The sequence below is a fragment of the Cibotium barometz genome, chromosome 41, assembly GCF_041138505.1.
Source record: "Cibotium barometz isolate CiBa-2024 chromosome 41, ASM4113850v1, whole genome shotgun sequence".
NCBI classification, from domain to species: Eukaryota; Viridiplantae; Streptophyta; class Polypodiopsida; order Cyatheales; family Cibotiaceae; genus Cibotium; species Cibotium barometz.
Window position 1 is genome coordinate 7750942 of NC_141086.1, and position 13469 is coordinate 7764410.

Consider the following 13469-nt stretch of genomic DNA (forward strand, 5'->3'; position numbering starts at 1 on the left):
TTAGATGGGTTCTCTGCCCAAGTAAAGATTACACTCGAGTGTCTAGGTGGCTAGACACATGCACACATGTGAAATTAAGAGTTGGACTTGTTTTTGTGAACACTCCAATTTAGCATTGAGGGGATACGTTGAAAGATGAATTTGGCACATTGCCAAATTGTCGTGGGCGAGTCTTTGGTTAATTGATTAGATGGTGGTTAAGTGTGAATGAAGAGATAACACCTTTTTCTTAAGAGGGGGTGTTGAAATATGTAAGCTTGGGTGTTGAGAAAGTTTATGTATATGAACACACCTTAAGTGTGCAAGATATTATCTTGTGTGAGTTGGATGGATGAGAGTGCCACAAGTTGCCACATGGGGCGTAAGGTGATCAAGAGATAAACATGTCACATGGGTGGACACATGTAAACCAAGTGGGGCTAGAGGCTATCTAAATTAGAAGCATCTCATTATATGGTTCAACACATTATAATAGAGGTTGAGTTGACTGTGCTTATTCTCGTACATTAGTGTGATAATTATCATTGTAGATTTTCTTAATTATTTTAGGCCTCCTTAAGCATATACTAATCATGTGATTAGACTGGGCTTAGCATGATTTCTCAAATTCTTTATATAGCCTTGTGTGAGAGAGAGTTGGATGATTCTTGGTCTATGTGCCTCTTGTTTATTATGTGAGAGTGAGCAAGAGTGAGAGTCCTTATTTATTGCAGGCAGGTGTACGTGGAGCTCCTTGCACATTGAGACAACAAGGAGAGGGATTTAGAGGAGGAGAAGCTAGCACCCAACTAGTGGAGCTTCGTACGAGCTCGAGATCATTTTAGATTTTCTTAATTATTTTGGGCCTCCTTAAGCATATACTAATCATTTGATTAGACTAGGATTAGCATGATTTCTCAAATTCTTGATATAGTCTTGTGTGTGAGAGAGTTATGAGTAGAGTGGATTCGTGGTCTATGTGCCACTTGTTTATTATGTGAGAGTGAGCAAGAGTGAGAGGAGTGAGAGTCCTTGTTTATTTGCAGGCAAGTGTATGTGGAGCTCCTTGCACATTGAGATGACAAGGAGAGAGTTTTAGAGGATAAGAAGTTAGCACCAACTAGTGGAGCTTGGTACGAGCTTGAGAATTGGCAAGTTAATAGCTTAGTGTTTAAGCATCCTTACATAGGGTTGTGCAAGCCATAACATTTTTGGTGCCTCTACCGAGGAAGCAACTGGTTCTTTTTCTACTCATTTTTGAGTCCCCACCACCCTCAAGTCCCTTTCCCCAAGACATGGCTTCTTTAAGCAATGTGTGTGGTAGAGAAAAGCATAAGGTTGGAAAGTAGAAGAGAAAATCATTGTTTTTGGTATTTTTTATTGTTGTTTTTTTATTTATATGCATTAAACCAGCAAGGAAAACCACCAAAAAAACATCACTTGCATTCATTTTTGCATTGTAAGACCTATGAAATCATGCCACTATTATGTAGGGATTGCCCTATACTTTACATTTACAAAAAAAAAAAAAAAAAGAAAGAAGAAAAGGAGCCATTGGATTCCATTGCATTATTCACCATAAAATTCAATGTGCAAGGGTCTATTCTAGAGCATTTGAGCAAGAGGAGACACTTAAATGTGTAGGGGCTTATTCTGAAACATTTGAGCAATAGACCTAGATTTTGCACCCCCAAATCACCAGCAAATGAAAATCAAAGCTTACACAGTCACGTCCATAATTCTGTCTACATAATCATGCCCGTGATTTGTGATCATGATGATTGGGATTTTTTTGAAAATCACAATGTGTCAGAGTTGACCTGAGGACCTCTTGGATTTTTTAACACAATAATCAGCCAATCAAGTGATAGAATTATCTTATCTTATGCTAAGCATTTTGTTATCGAGAGAGATGCGACCCCATTCCATGATTATGACTGTGATTTTCAATCATGCCCCAAAAGAAATCACTTCGTATGGTGACCATGCTTTCCAATCACGTCTAGTATAAAAAATCAGCCTATAAGAGTAATAACATGGAATAATAGTTGGGAGTGTCACTCTTGAGCATTGAAATATATTATTGGACTGAAAATTCCAACCATGATTATTATTATTATCGATTTACATATAATCACGGTGGCTACAAAGAGCTAAAAAAGGTAGCTTGAGCCTTTAATTGTGGTGGTACTTGCTTTTAGACTGCTATGAGTTAAAACACCTCAAGGTGCAGAGGACCAAAAGCTTTAATAGAGCTCAATCTATGTGTAATGTGAGTCTTTACTTGCTATATAAGTCATGCACTTGAGATCAAGGTGAGTGGTTTCGGTGATAACATCTAATTACCAAGGATCCTCTCATCAGTATAATTTTCAATCTATCCGGTCATTCACAAACACTCATTTGAGTGTGTACCATTTAAGGAGATGATAGGACACCAAGTAGCAAGCATTATATGGAGGTTCCTTTCACAGCAAGGAGGCATTTGGAGAAAGAGGAACCTCATCTCCAAGTAGATCTGAAAACTTCTTTAAAATAGCAAGAGATATGCTCGAATTTCTAACTTAATATAGGACAAGCAATGGATGTAAAGAGAGAAATACCAGCAGGCTATTTTCCAACTAGAACCTCATGCTACCATAACATTTCAAGAGGCTGGAGGCTTGTCCACCTCCTAAGTCACACCTAGGATCCAGACAGATGTTGTAAGTGCTTAACAGATGTTGTAAGTGCTCAAAGGGCAGGGAGGATATTCTTCCTTACCTATGAAGAGATGAACCTAGAGAATAAATAATTCTATAAGGTGATCTCACCATCTCTATGTCCAAAAAATACCATGGCTCACCTTAATCCTTCATCTCAAACTTCTACTTCAAAAGCCTCCTAACACCATGTATGTCATGTATGTCAGCATCACTATCACCAATGAAATCAAATCATCCACATAAATGACTAATAGCATGATCCCTCTATCTGTCTTTTTCACATAAAGTGAAAAATTTGCATTGGATATCTAAAATCCAATGGTAACTGGGATGCCTAGCATCGCCAGCCTCTCAACTAGGAATCCACTCTTTGACCCAAAATTAATATGCCATGAGAAACCTAATGCATAAGAAGAGGTAACTCTCACTTACCTCACTCGTGTGCTTGTCAAGGGATTCTCTGTAGCCGTCATGTCATAAGGAAGAAGTGTGCAAGAGCTCAACCTCCTTGTCATCACCACCACACTAAAGCTCGACCCTCCTCACAACTCAATCTCACACACTCCCTCTCTCACATACATGCAAGCAAGCACACATAAGAGCTCAAACAAGCAAGAGGCAATCAAGAAAGTAATAGCATAGGAGAGTAGAGGAGAAGAGCACTCTATTGAATTAGCATAAGAGAATACCATTTATGAGTTAAAATTGACCCATATACTTGGCCCATAGTGTTCACACTTTGGTCGGTCATACTTTAAAGATAGGTCCAAGACCACCTAGGCTTGTGTAAATACCTAACACAAAGTATGTAACCTCACTAGCTAATCCCATGGCATACCCTTTATAGATAATTAGCGATCATGCACGCAAACTATACAATACATGGCACATAAGTGAAAATCAGGGTTATCATCAACTTAGCCAAAGTGGATGGAATTTATTGGGTGACCAGTAGTTGGTCTTTAGGTTTATTGTTTGCTCTTTTCGCGTGTCATTTTTTCTTTCTCTTTTATTCTCTCATTCACCCCTTACATAAAAAAATGATGAAGAGATATTCCCTTGAGCTTCTTTGCTAGTTGATATTGTATAAGAAGTAGAATCTTCCTTATAATTTCTTTATCTTGTTACGTATTCCAAACTTTAAGTTACTTTGCAAAGCCAAACTTGTTGAGATGTGGGCACTGGAGGTTCAATTTGGATTTGCTTTCCTTTATGGACTTTAGAGTAATGCAAGCTAGGATTAGATTCCAATGATAAGACTCTAATGTACTTGGGCAAGTTGTCTAGTGCTTTTTTTTTTTGGGAACACAAATCCAAATGTTACCTTCAAAGTAGCTGTGTGCTTGCAAAAGCCTTTTTGGAAACCAACATTGAGTAACATGTGGGTTTGTGTTGCCATGGTCATTTCTTCTCTTTCTCTTTGATTTTACTAGTTTGGGCTATGCAGTTGAAGAAGTTATTTTGTCCTCTTGACATGTAGGCATTAATAACCTTTTTTTAATGTTGCAGCGGTTCTTCTTTCTTAGGGAGTTAGATGTAAGAAATGAAGTTTGTGAACCACTAGATAAGGTTTGTGTAAGTGGACTGAAGGGGGTAATACTATGTGTATTTGAGCTTAAGGCTTCTTCCCTATGTCTCTCCTTGGAAGTGAGCAGATGCAATGAAAGGTGCATGGAGTGTAAGGCCTTGAAATCAAGAGATTTTGTTGTACTCCCACTTTCATCAACCAAATCCTCTGTACCATCGGTTGCTAATGACCAATTATTACCAACGATGATTGGAACACTTTCATCAACCGTTGGCTGCTAATGACCAGTATCACCAATTGTGGCCAAGGATGATTGGACCATTGAATTTGTCCATATGCATGACCAAAACACTACCAATGAAGTGCTCATTGCAATAAGAGATGTCAATTTTTAGCAAACTAAGCATCTTAGTGTTTTTCTTGTTGTTTCCATTTACTCTCATGTCACTTGGTTCAAGCTAGGATTTTCCTTGACACCAAGCAAAAAAATGAAAGTTAATTATGTGGAGATTTATTATCCATCAATGCACTAAAGAGATATTTTCCATAGGCACTAGCCAACTCAATACACTTTCATTGTGGTGCTGAAGCTATCGCAGTTGAGACCATAGCTGGTTTAGCACACAATGTAGCAGCTACTGTAGTGGCATGTCTCTCAAGGTGATTGAACTTTTCAAATATAGCTCTTGGGCTAACTAAAGTATTTATCCCACTTGCCATTATTTTGTGTGGTATTTTCTTTGAGGGGGGGCTAGAAGGTTCATTGATCTTTTTTGAGGTGGGGCTAGAAGGTTCATTGATCTTTTTTGGTTCTTTTTGAGGACTACATGGCCTTGGAGGAAATCCTATGGGAACCACACAAGGAACTTTGGGTGAACTGGCTAGTGATTGCTTCAATGGTAATGAAGCTTTGGTGATGTCGGGTGCAACTACCATTGATGGCTCTAGGGGTTGTTGTGTAGAAGCTACAATACCGAGTTCTACTCCCTACCATCCCTTTGAACCGAGTATAACATCTTGTCCCACATTATTATGGATTCTATGCACTTGCTAGGTTGTAAGTGAAAAAAGTCAAGGTGTTATTAATTCGAGGATATGTTTGGATGAAGGGAATATGTAAGAGCAATGGCATATGTAGAATTATGTATTGTGGACAAAGAGATTATGGTTGAGAGTCATTGTGTATAAAGTGGTTAAGAGTTATTGCGTGTAAAGTGTGACCTCCTTTAACTTTATGATGAAAGGTGCACTGGAGGCAAGCATGTAGAGTCTAGGACTTTGGACGAGAGAGCTAGTTCATTTTTGGACATAGTGTAAAAGGGGTTTGTCACTTTCCATAGGGTTCGTTGAGGCCCATACTACCTTGGCATAGTAGTGTAAATACCCCCTTTCTCTCACATTTGGGGTTGGTGCGCTCGCTACTGATAGGATGTTAACTCTCTTAGGTTTGGTCATATCCCTTAGTCCAAGATCATAATTTTTGGAGTCACACACTTTTGTTTGTGATTAGTGTTGAAATGATGGATTTCACTTAAAATCATTGTACAAGTTCTAAGATAATGAAATAATATCAGATTTTCCACATACTTGAGGTGGTTTGTACAACCATCTCTCTCCTATATTGATGAATCTTGTACTTTCATGTGTCTAAACCATGGTAAATCCTAGTACATAGTTTAGGTGGTTTGTACAACAATCTCTCTCCTATATTGATGAATCTTATACTTTCATGTGTCTAGGCCATGATAAATCTTAGTTTTACCCTTTGTCATTAATTTTTGGTGAAGCGAATGGTCATAAAAAGATTCACACTATGCACAAAAAGATGAAAGGATCATCCAACACATGTTCGAGTATGTTTTTCATATGTATACGGGTCAAGATGGATATGCTAAGAGAGCATATATATGTGAAACTTGTACAAGGAAAGCACAAGCTTTAGAGGTTTAGGCATGTGTGATATTTGTTAATGAAGAGGGTACAAAATACCTAATAAAATGTTAATAAAGAGGGGTACAAAATACCTCTCTAGAGAGGGGTACAGAATACCGGTACAAAAGACCCCTCTTTATGTATGATGATGGTTCTCATATATATTAAAAAATCAAGGTACATAAGAGGGCATATATGTGAAAACCCAAGCTTAGAAACGTGCCAAAATAAAACAATTGCCAATGAAGAGGGTACAAAAAACCTTAAATCAGGAATAAAACGTTGGGTTTACCGGGGCCAGCCGGTCGAGCCGGTGCTCCTTCTGTCTCTCTCTTTCTTTTCTTTGGCCTCTGACTAGTTTTTCCCAGCGTCTTTCTGTGCTCGCGAGCAGGATCCACGCCGTCTTCTTCACGGAAAGGCCCTCGCTTCAGCTCGCGCCAGGTATGTTCCTGTATATACCTCAGTCAGAGTTGCTACAGCTATGGTTTACGGTTAAGGCTAGGGTTAGTTTTCAGGTTTCGACCCTTACCGTTTGCGTCAAGCATCTCCCTCGCAGCGCTCCATTGCTAGGGTTTTTCCTCCCGGCTTCCTTCTTGATCTATTCTGTTGCGCGACATCTCTCTAAGCTTCGACTGTGTATTCCTGTATTTTCGATGTTAGAGTCACGCAGGTTAGGGTTTCCTTTTCAGGAATCCATCGCTAGGGAGGCTACCTTGATCCTTGCTACACATTTCTTCGTGGCTGATTTTCGCTCATGGAATCCTAACGGCGGGCCTAAACCTTGTTGATGGTTATTTGTGTGCCTTTTACCTCTTCTATGAGTCTACATTAATGATCTTGCATGATTTAATTATCTTTTATGATGTTTCTTGAAATTCAGGAGCATTGCTATAAGTGGATGTGGATTTATATGCGGGAAGTTTTCACAGCTGCAGTTATACAGGTGGTATCAGATTCTTCAGCATAAGCAAGGCATTCCAAGGTTTCCTAGGGCAATGATTGGACGGCACAACTGACATCTTGCTTGGATGTAAGGATTCCAGATTGAGCCATAATCCACCGGTTAGGATGCAGTGCAGAAGGGCTGACCGTAATACGAAGGAAGGTCTTTGTTTATCTGGAGAAAACATAACGATGAGAGACATCAACTCTACTTTGCGACAAACCCTGGGGACGGGAATCTTGGAATGGCGCGTCTCTGGTCAAGGAGGAGATGAAGACAGAGAGAGAGAGAGCCCGGTTCAGTTCAATTCAGCAAAGGAGCTACATGGAACTGATTTTATTGACCTCGAGAAACCATTAGAAATGGAGCAAGAAGAGGACCTCTGTCAAAGTTTGAGGCGGCGGAAGAGGAAGCAAGAAAGCATTAAGATACACAGGGTTAACCCCAACTTGGCTCGCTGTAAGGAAACTGTTGTGGGTCACCAGAGTAGGGCTTTCGGCAAGGCACAAGATGAGCAGGTAGAAGCAATGGAGATGGAACAAGTAAATGGAGATTTTGGCAATGTGAAAGGAATGTTGCAGGCTGGTGGTTCTCGACCTCAAAGTTTGAGGAGGTGTAAGAGGAAACAAGAAACTGGTCAGATACATAGAGTTGGTTCTGACATTGGTATGACTGCTGCTTATGGCTTCCAGCATGGTTCTTGTCGCAGAACACACGATAAGCATGTAGAAGGAGCTGTGGGAGCAAAACTAGCCACTAAAAATAGATCTCAGGGGACAATACACTCAAAAGTACCCTCTGACAAGGAAGTGGGGACCACACTTATTGCTTCAGCTGTGACAAGTAAAGCAAGAGGAATAGCTTCCAACACAACAAAGAAATCAACTCGAAAAGGTTCAAGGAGGGCTAAACTTGAGCTTGAATGTGCAGCCCCAGCTGAGACTCCGCTTTACAACGGTGGTTCAAGTAGATTTGGAGCGTTTCTGCAGAATGACCACGAGAATGGAGGGGAGATTATGACCAACCCGGAGGAAGTGTGTGCAAGGGAGCAAACAGAGAATCAAAAGCTGAGGGCAGCGGTGGCTGCTTTACAAAACCAACTGGAACTTCTTTATGGTCTTGCTGACAAAGGGAGCAAGTATGTACACTGTTTGCTAGCGTCTCATTGTGTGTGTCACCTGTCCTTCCCCCATTTGTTTAGTTTGTACCTGCATTTTTGAATACGTACATTATGATATGTTAGGGACTACGCTTGTGTACTTTCTGCAAACCTACTGCGACCTGTCTGCTTGCACAGGGAGTTGCATGTGGCTGGCTTCTGTTGAAGCCTCGTGCTTGGTCCAGTCTACGCAGCCTCTACATTCTTCTGTCACCTGGTGTAGTGGCAGGTGCCTTGGAGATTTGATGAGGCCCTTTCTGCAAAGTGGTCATAGCTGCACAGATATTGTCAAGCTGACAGATGCCAATTATGTTGTGCTTAGATGCTTGTGAAGTAGTTTCACCAACAGTGACACTGACAAGCTGGCTACTGCAGATTAGGTTGTGCTCTCAGTTTGCCACAGGAAAAAACATGATAAAGAGGAGCAGTACATTTGGAGCTTTGGCTTGGGCGAAACTAGATTCTCTAGAATTTAAGAAAGCTGCAGCACCCCACTTGCCATATCCTCGGCAATTGCCTATTTTTTGGAGCAACTTGGTGATTAGTGTTGCCCAGCAAACATGGACCAGTAGCCATTGCTTTGTCATTGCGTTGCATCATTCCTCCCATCTCCATTGGCTTCAGGCAGGGCAAACGAGTATTTCTTGTGCCCAATGCTAGATTTTCGATGTCATGTGCATGCACATGGACATAGCTGATCCAAAACTAATCCCTCATTTTTTCAGACAAGCTCAGGAAAAGCTTAGGCATTGCAGAGATTTACCTCAGGTCGGCAGTGTTCATGTGTTTTTGGTGTCCACTGGAGCTGGCCGACAGCAGTTGGCCAGATGGCCTGGCTGCCATGGGCCTATAAAGGGCACAACATCGCTCATTGTTAGTTACCTCTCTCCTATATGGAGTCAAGTCTTGGATAGGACCCTCGAGGTCCAGATTAGGCTTTATGTCTCCTTTTTGGGAAGGCCAAAGGCCACAGAATATTGTACCTTTTTGTACTAAAGAAATATACTGAAATTACAGCACTCCTCTCTCTCTATTTTCTGTCTATGTTGATTGTTCTTGCATCAAGAGTTCCTATGCAGTGTGCTTAGGGCCGCAAGAAGACACATAGCTCCGTGCATGTTATAGTGGTATCAGATCATCAGGCTTAGCTATGCTGTCACAAAATTTCTTACAGCTTCTATTTTTTCTACTATTCATGTGTGGCATGTGGAGCCTGAGATGACATACATGTAATGATGTATGGCTGGTGTAGCTTGACATGGTGTGATGTGACAGTGTGGCCTTATTGTCCAGGATGATTGTTTCATCACCCAGATACACTGGAGGGGCATTGCTTTTGACATATGGGGACTCTTTCTTCATTGGATGCTTACTGTGTTATGGAGTGCAATTGAGGACGCTTGCTATTTTTTCAAGAGGGGGGTATGTTATTGTCAGAATATGCAGCGGAAATGATAACCAAACTTGGGTTGACAAGAGCAAGTAGAATGCAGAAAATAGACAGCACAAGAAACACAGAGAGATAGGTGTGTAAACTCTTCTCTATACACAAGATCCCGCAAATAACTGAATGATACAATGGTGGGGGGCATGGGGCCTATTTATATGCCCCATGCATGCAGTCGGCCTGCTGTAAAAGCTCTCCACGACTGCATACAGCAGTCGGCCAACAGTAAATGGCCTCCACGACTGTAGGAGCAAGTCGGCTAGCCACCAGCACCTCCACGACTGCTGAATATGCAGTCGGCCAGCCACACGACTGCTAAATGGACAATCAGCCAGCCACAAGGTACTCCTGCTAACCATCTGGCATCCATCCACACCATGGAAAAATGGGAAAAAATACGGGGAGTGAGGAAAAATGATAAAACACCTTATACAGGGCGGGCACACCCACAACAGAGGCCCTGGAGTATTAATATAGACAGGAGATGACTTCTAACACCCCCTCCCAGCTCCTGGCTGTGAAATCAACCCAAGCGAGCTGGAGTGCCGCCTGAGCGTAGCCTGAGGTAGAGACTTCGTGAAGAGGTCCGCTGCATTGTCCTCCGTCGAACAATAAAGTAGCAAGATGTCACCAGCCACTTCTCACGTACAAAGTGATACTGTATCTCTATGTGCTTGGTTCGGGCTGAAATTGTGCAAAGATTAAGTGCTGAAATGTGCATGAGGATCACACGTGAGAGAGAAGGAAGAGAGCGGTTGAGAAATGAAAACCGTAGGGATGTGAAATCCCACGATTCCCTTCATGCATATATTATTATTATCAATAAAAAGTCATAACCACTTACAAAGGTTTTGTACCACTTATTCATGTCCATACATTTATTAATGTCCATTGTGCATTGTGCACATTAGATTGACCTCATTAATTCTGACACTCCCCCTTAATGATCAATCTATTTTCTTTTACACCCAACATATTTCTAAACTTTTCAAACTTATCCTTTGAGAGAGCTTTTGTGAGTATATCCGCTGCTTGGTCTTCAGTAGAGCAATAAATCAGCTCTATCTCCTTTGATTGCACCTTTTCCCGTACAAAATGATATTGTATTTCAATATGCTTTGTACGTGCATGAAACACTGGATTCTTTGCTATTTGTATGCAACTTTGATTGTCACAATATATTATTGTTGGATCAGCCTGCTTCACTTTGATTTCTTCCATGATTCTTCTCAGCCATATAGCTTCACATGTTGCACTCTTTGCTGAAATATACTCAGCTTCAGTAGATGATAAAGCAACGGTGGGTTGCTTCTTACTTTTCCATGATATTGCTCCACTTCCAAGAGAAAAACAATAACCTGAAGTAGATCTTCTATCTTCAACACTGCTGGCCCAATCTGAGTCACAGTAGCCAGCCAAAGTGAGAGTACATGCTGAATTATATTCAATACCATAGTTGAATGTACCTTTAAGATATCTCAACACCCGCTTTGCTGATTTTAAATGAGGTTCTCTTGGATCAGCCATGTATTGGCTGAGCATACTAACTGCATATGATAAATCTGGCCGAGTTATTGTTGCATATATAAGGCTGCCCACAAGCTGCCTATAAGCGGTAGGATCCACCTTTCTTTGATCTCCACTTGATGTGAGCTTTTCATTGACTTCCATTGGAGTAGAAAGAGCTTTTGAATCAGCCATATCAAACTTCTCAAGCACATCTTTGATATACTTTGATTGTGTGAGAAACATGCTATTCTCTTGACGCCATACTTCAATACCAAGACAATAATGAAGTTGGCCCAAATCTTTCATATCATATTCCATGGATAAGCTCCTCTTTATCTTGTCAATAAGAGAGCTATTACTTCCTGTGATAACTAGATCATCAACATACACTATTAGAAGCAAAAGATCTTCATTATGCTGAAATATATATAAGTTTGGATCACTTTTACTTCTCATGAAGCCATTGGACAGCAAATACTCATCAATCCTTGAGTACCATGCACGTGGAGCTTGCTTTAATCCATACAATGCTTTCTTGAGCTTGCATACCAGCTTTTCTTTGCCTTTGACTTCAAATCCTTTTGGCTGCGACACATATACCTCCTCTTCAAGAATGCCGTTGAGGAAGGCACTCTTGACATCCATTTGAGCAATCTCCCAATCATGATGAGTTGCTACAGCCAAAACAACTCTTATAGTATTCATCTTTGCCACGGGAGCAAAGGTTTCTTCATAATCTATACCTTCTTGTTGCACATAGCCTTTTGCAACCAGCCTTGCTTTGTATTTTTCAAGAGTACCATCAGCTTTGTATTTGATCTTATATACCCATTTTGTTCCTATGGCTTTCTTCCCATGTGGAAGATCAACAAGACTCCACGTATCATTCTTCATAATGGAATTATATTCTTCTTCCATGGCTGTCCTCCACTCTTTGCTCTTGTTGGCTTCTTCAAAAGAATCTGGCTCTTCTTCACTTAACACTCTTGCCATGAGTGCTAAATTGACATTGGCTGAATGTTTGCTCTTCAATCTTTGGCTTCGTTTTTCACCTTCAATACTAGATTCTGGCTGCTCCTTCATTTGACCATCTTCTATGGTCTTTATGTACCATTTTGGAAGCTTTTTAACATGGGTAGGTGCTGTCTCACCTCCCCCATCATGTGAGATTCTCCTTGGACTGTTTGAGACAGCCCCTTGAGGACTTTGAGGATGTCCCATATCATCATTAGTGGCTGGTCCCTTATGCTTTTGCTGATTTTCATCAAGAACACGAGCACCTGTGTCTTCATCAATCTCATAAAAGATTAGTTGATCATCAACTTCATGAATTTCATCATTATGGACAGCAAAGGTACCTTCATTGAAGATCACATCCCGGCTGATTATGATCTTCCTTGCAACCGGATCATACAACTTATATGCTTTGGAGTGTGTAGAGTATCCTATGAAGATACACTTTCTTGACTTATCATCAAGCTTTTGCCTCCTTTCTTTGGGAACATGTGCATATGCAACACAACCAAAAACCCTCAAGTGAGAAACATTGGGTTTATATCCGGAATATACCTCTTCGGGTGTCTTTCCATCCAACACTTTAGTTGGTGATCTATTTTGGAGGTACACGGCTGTTTGGACAGCTTCGGCCCAAAAATTTGATCCAATATTTGCATCCTTCAACATGCATCTTGCCGCTTCCACAAGAGTGCGGTTCTTTCTCTCAGCCACTCCATTTTGTTGTGCACTATATGCTGCGGTTAATTGCCTAAAGATGCCATGCTCCATACAATGAGAATCAAAAGCCTCCGAGTTAAACTCACCTCCCCGATCAGTCCGGAGTATCTTTATCCTTTGTCTTGCTTCATTTTCAGCTTGAGCTTTCCATTCTTTGAAGACTTCAAGTACATCTGACTTATGTTTGAGAAAAAACAGCCAACACTTCCTTGAGTAATCATCAATAAGGGAGAGGAAATACCGTGCACCACCCAATGAAGGTCTTTGGGCTGGTCCCCATAAGTCACTATGAACCAATACAAGTGGCCTCCTTGCTCTAAATGAGCTTGCTTTTGGAAATGGAGCCCTTGCATGCTTGCCAAGAACACAAGGCTCACATACTCCCGGTATTCCTTCAATCTTGGGTAAGCCCGTCACCAAGCCTTTGTCATGAAGATACTTCAATGCTTCAATATGCAAGTGACCATACCTCCTATGCCATAAATGAGATAATTCAGCTTTTTGAGTCATCAGAACTTGCTGTCCACCCATTG

At 41.0% G+C, this 13469-nt stretch overlaps 1 protein-coding gene across 4 annotated transcripts in view; it reads left to right on the forward strand.

Moving 5' to 3' along the window:
- Nucleotides 1-6452: 6452 nt before the first annotated feature.
- The window catches only part of LOC147614659 (uncharacterized), a 52608-nt gene continuing 45591 nt past the window's right edge, over nt 6453-13469 (forward strand). Inside the window, exons 1-4 of one of the 4 annotated variants that reach the window (XM_086779928.1) lie at nt 6453-6585; nt 6834-6934; nt 7025-7087; nt 7180-8225. In XM_086779928.1, the coding sequence (XP_086636054.1) occupies nt 6932-6934; nt 7025-7087; nt 7180-8225 (1112 nt within the window). In that variant the 5' untranslated portion in view covers nt 6453-6585; nt 6834-6931. The remainder of the gene's footprint in view (nt 6586-6833; nt 6935-7024; nt 7088-7179; nt 8226-13469) is intronic. The other 3 variants (XM_086779930.1, XM_086779929.1, XM_086779931.1) reach the window with 3 other exon arrangements.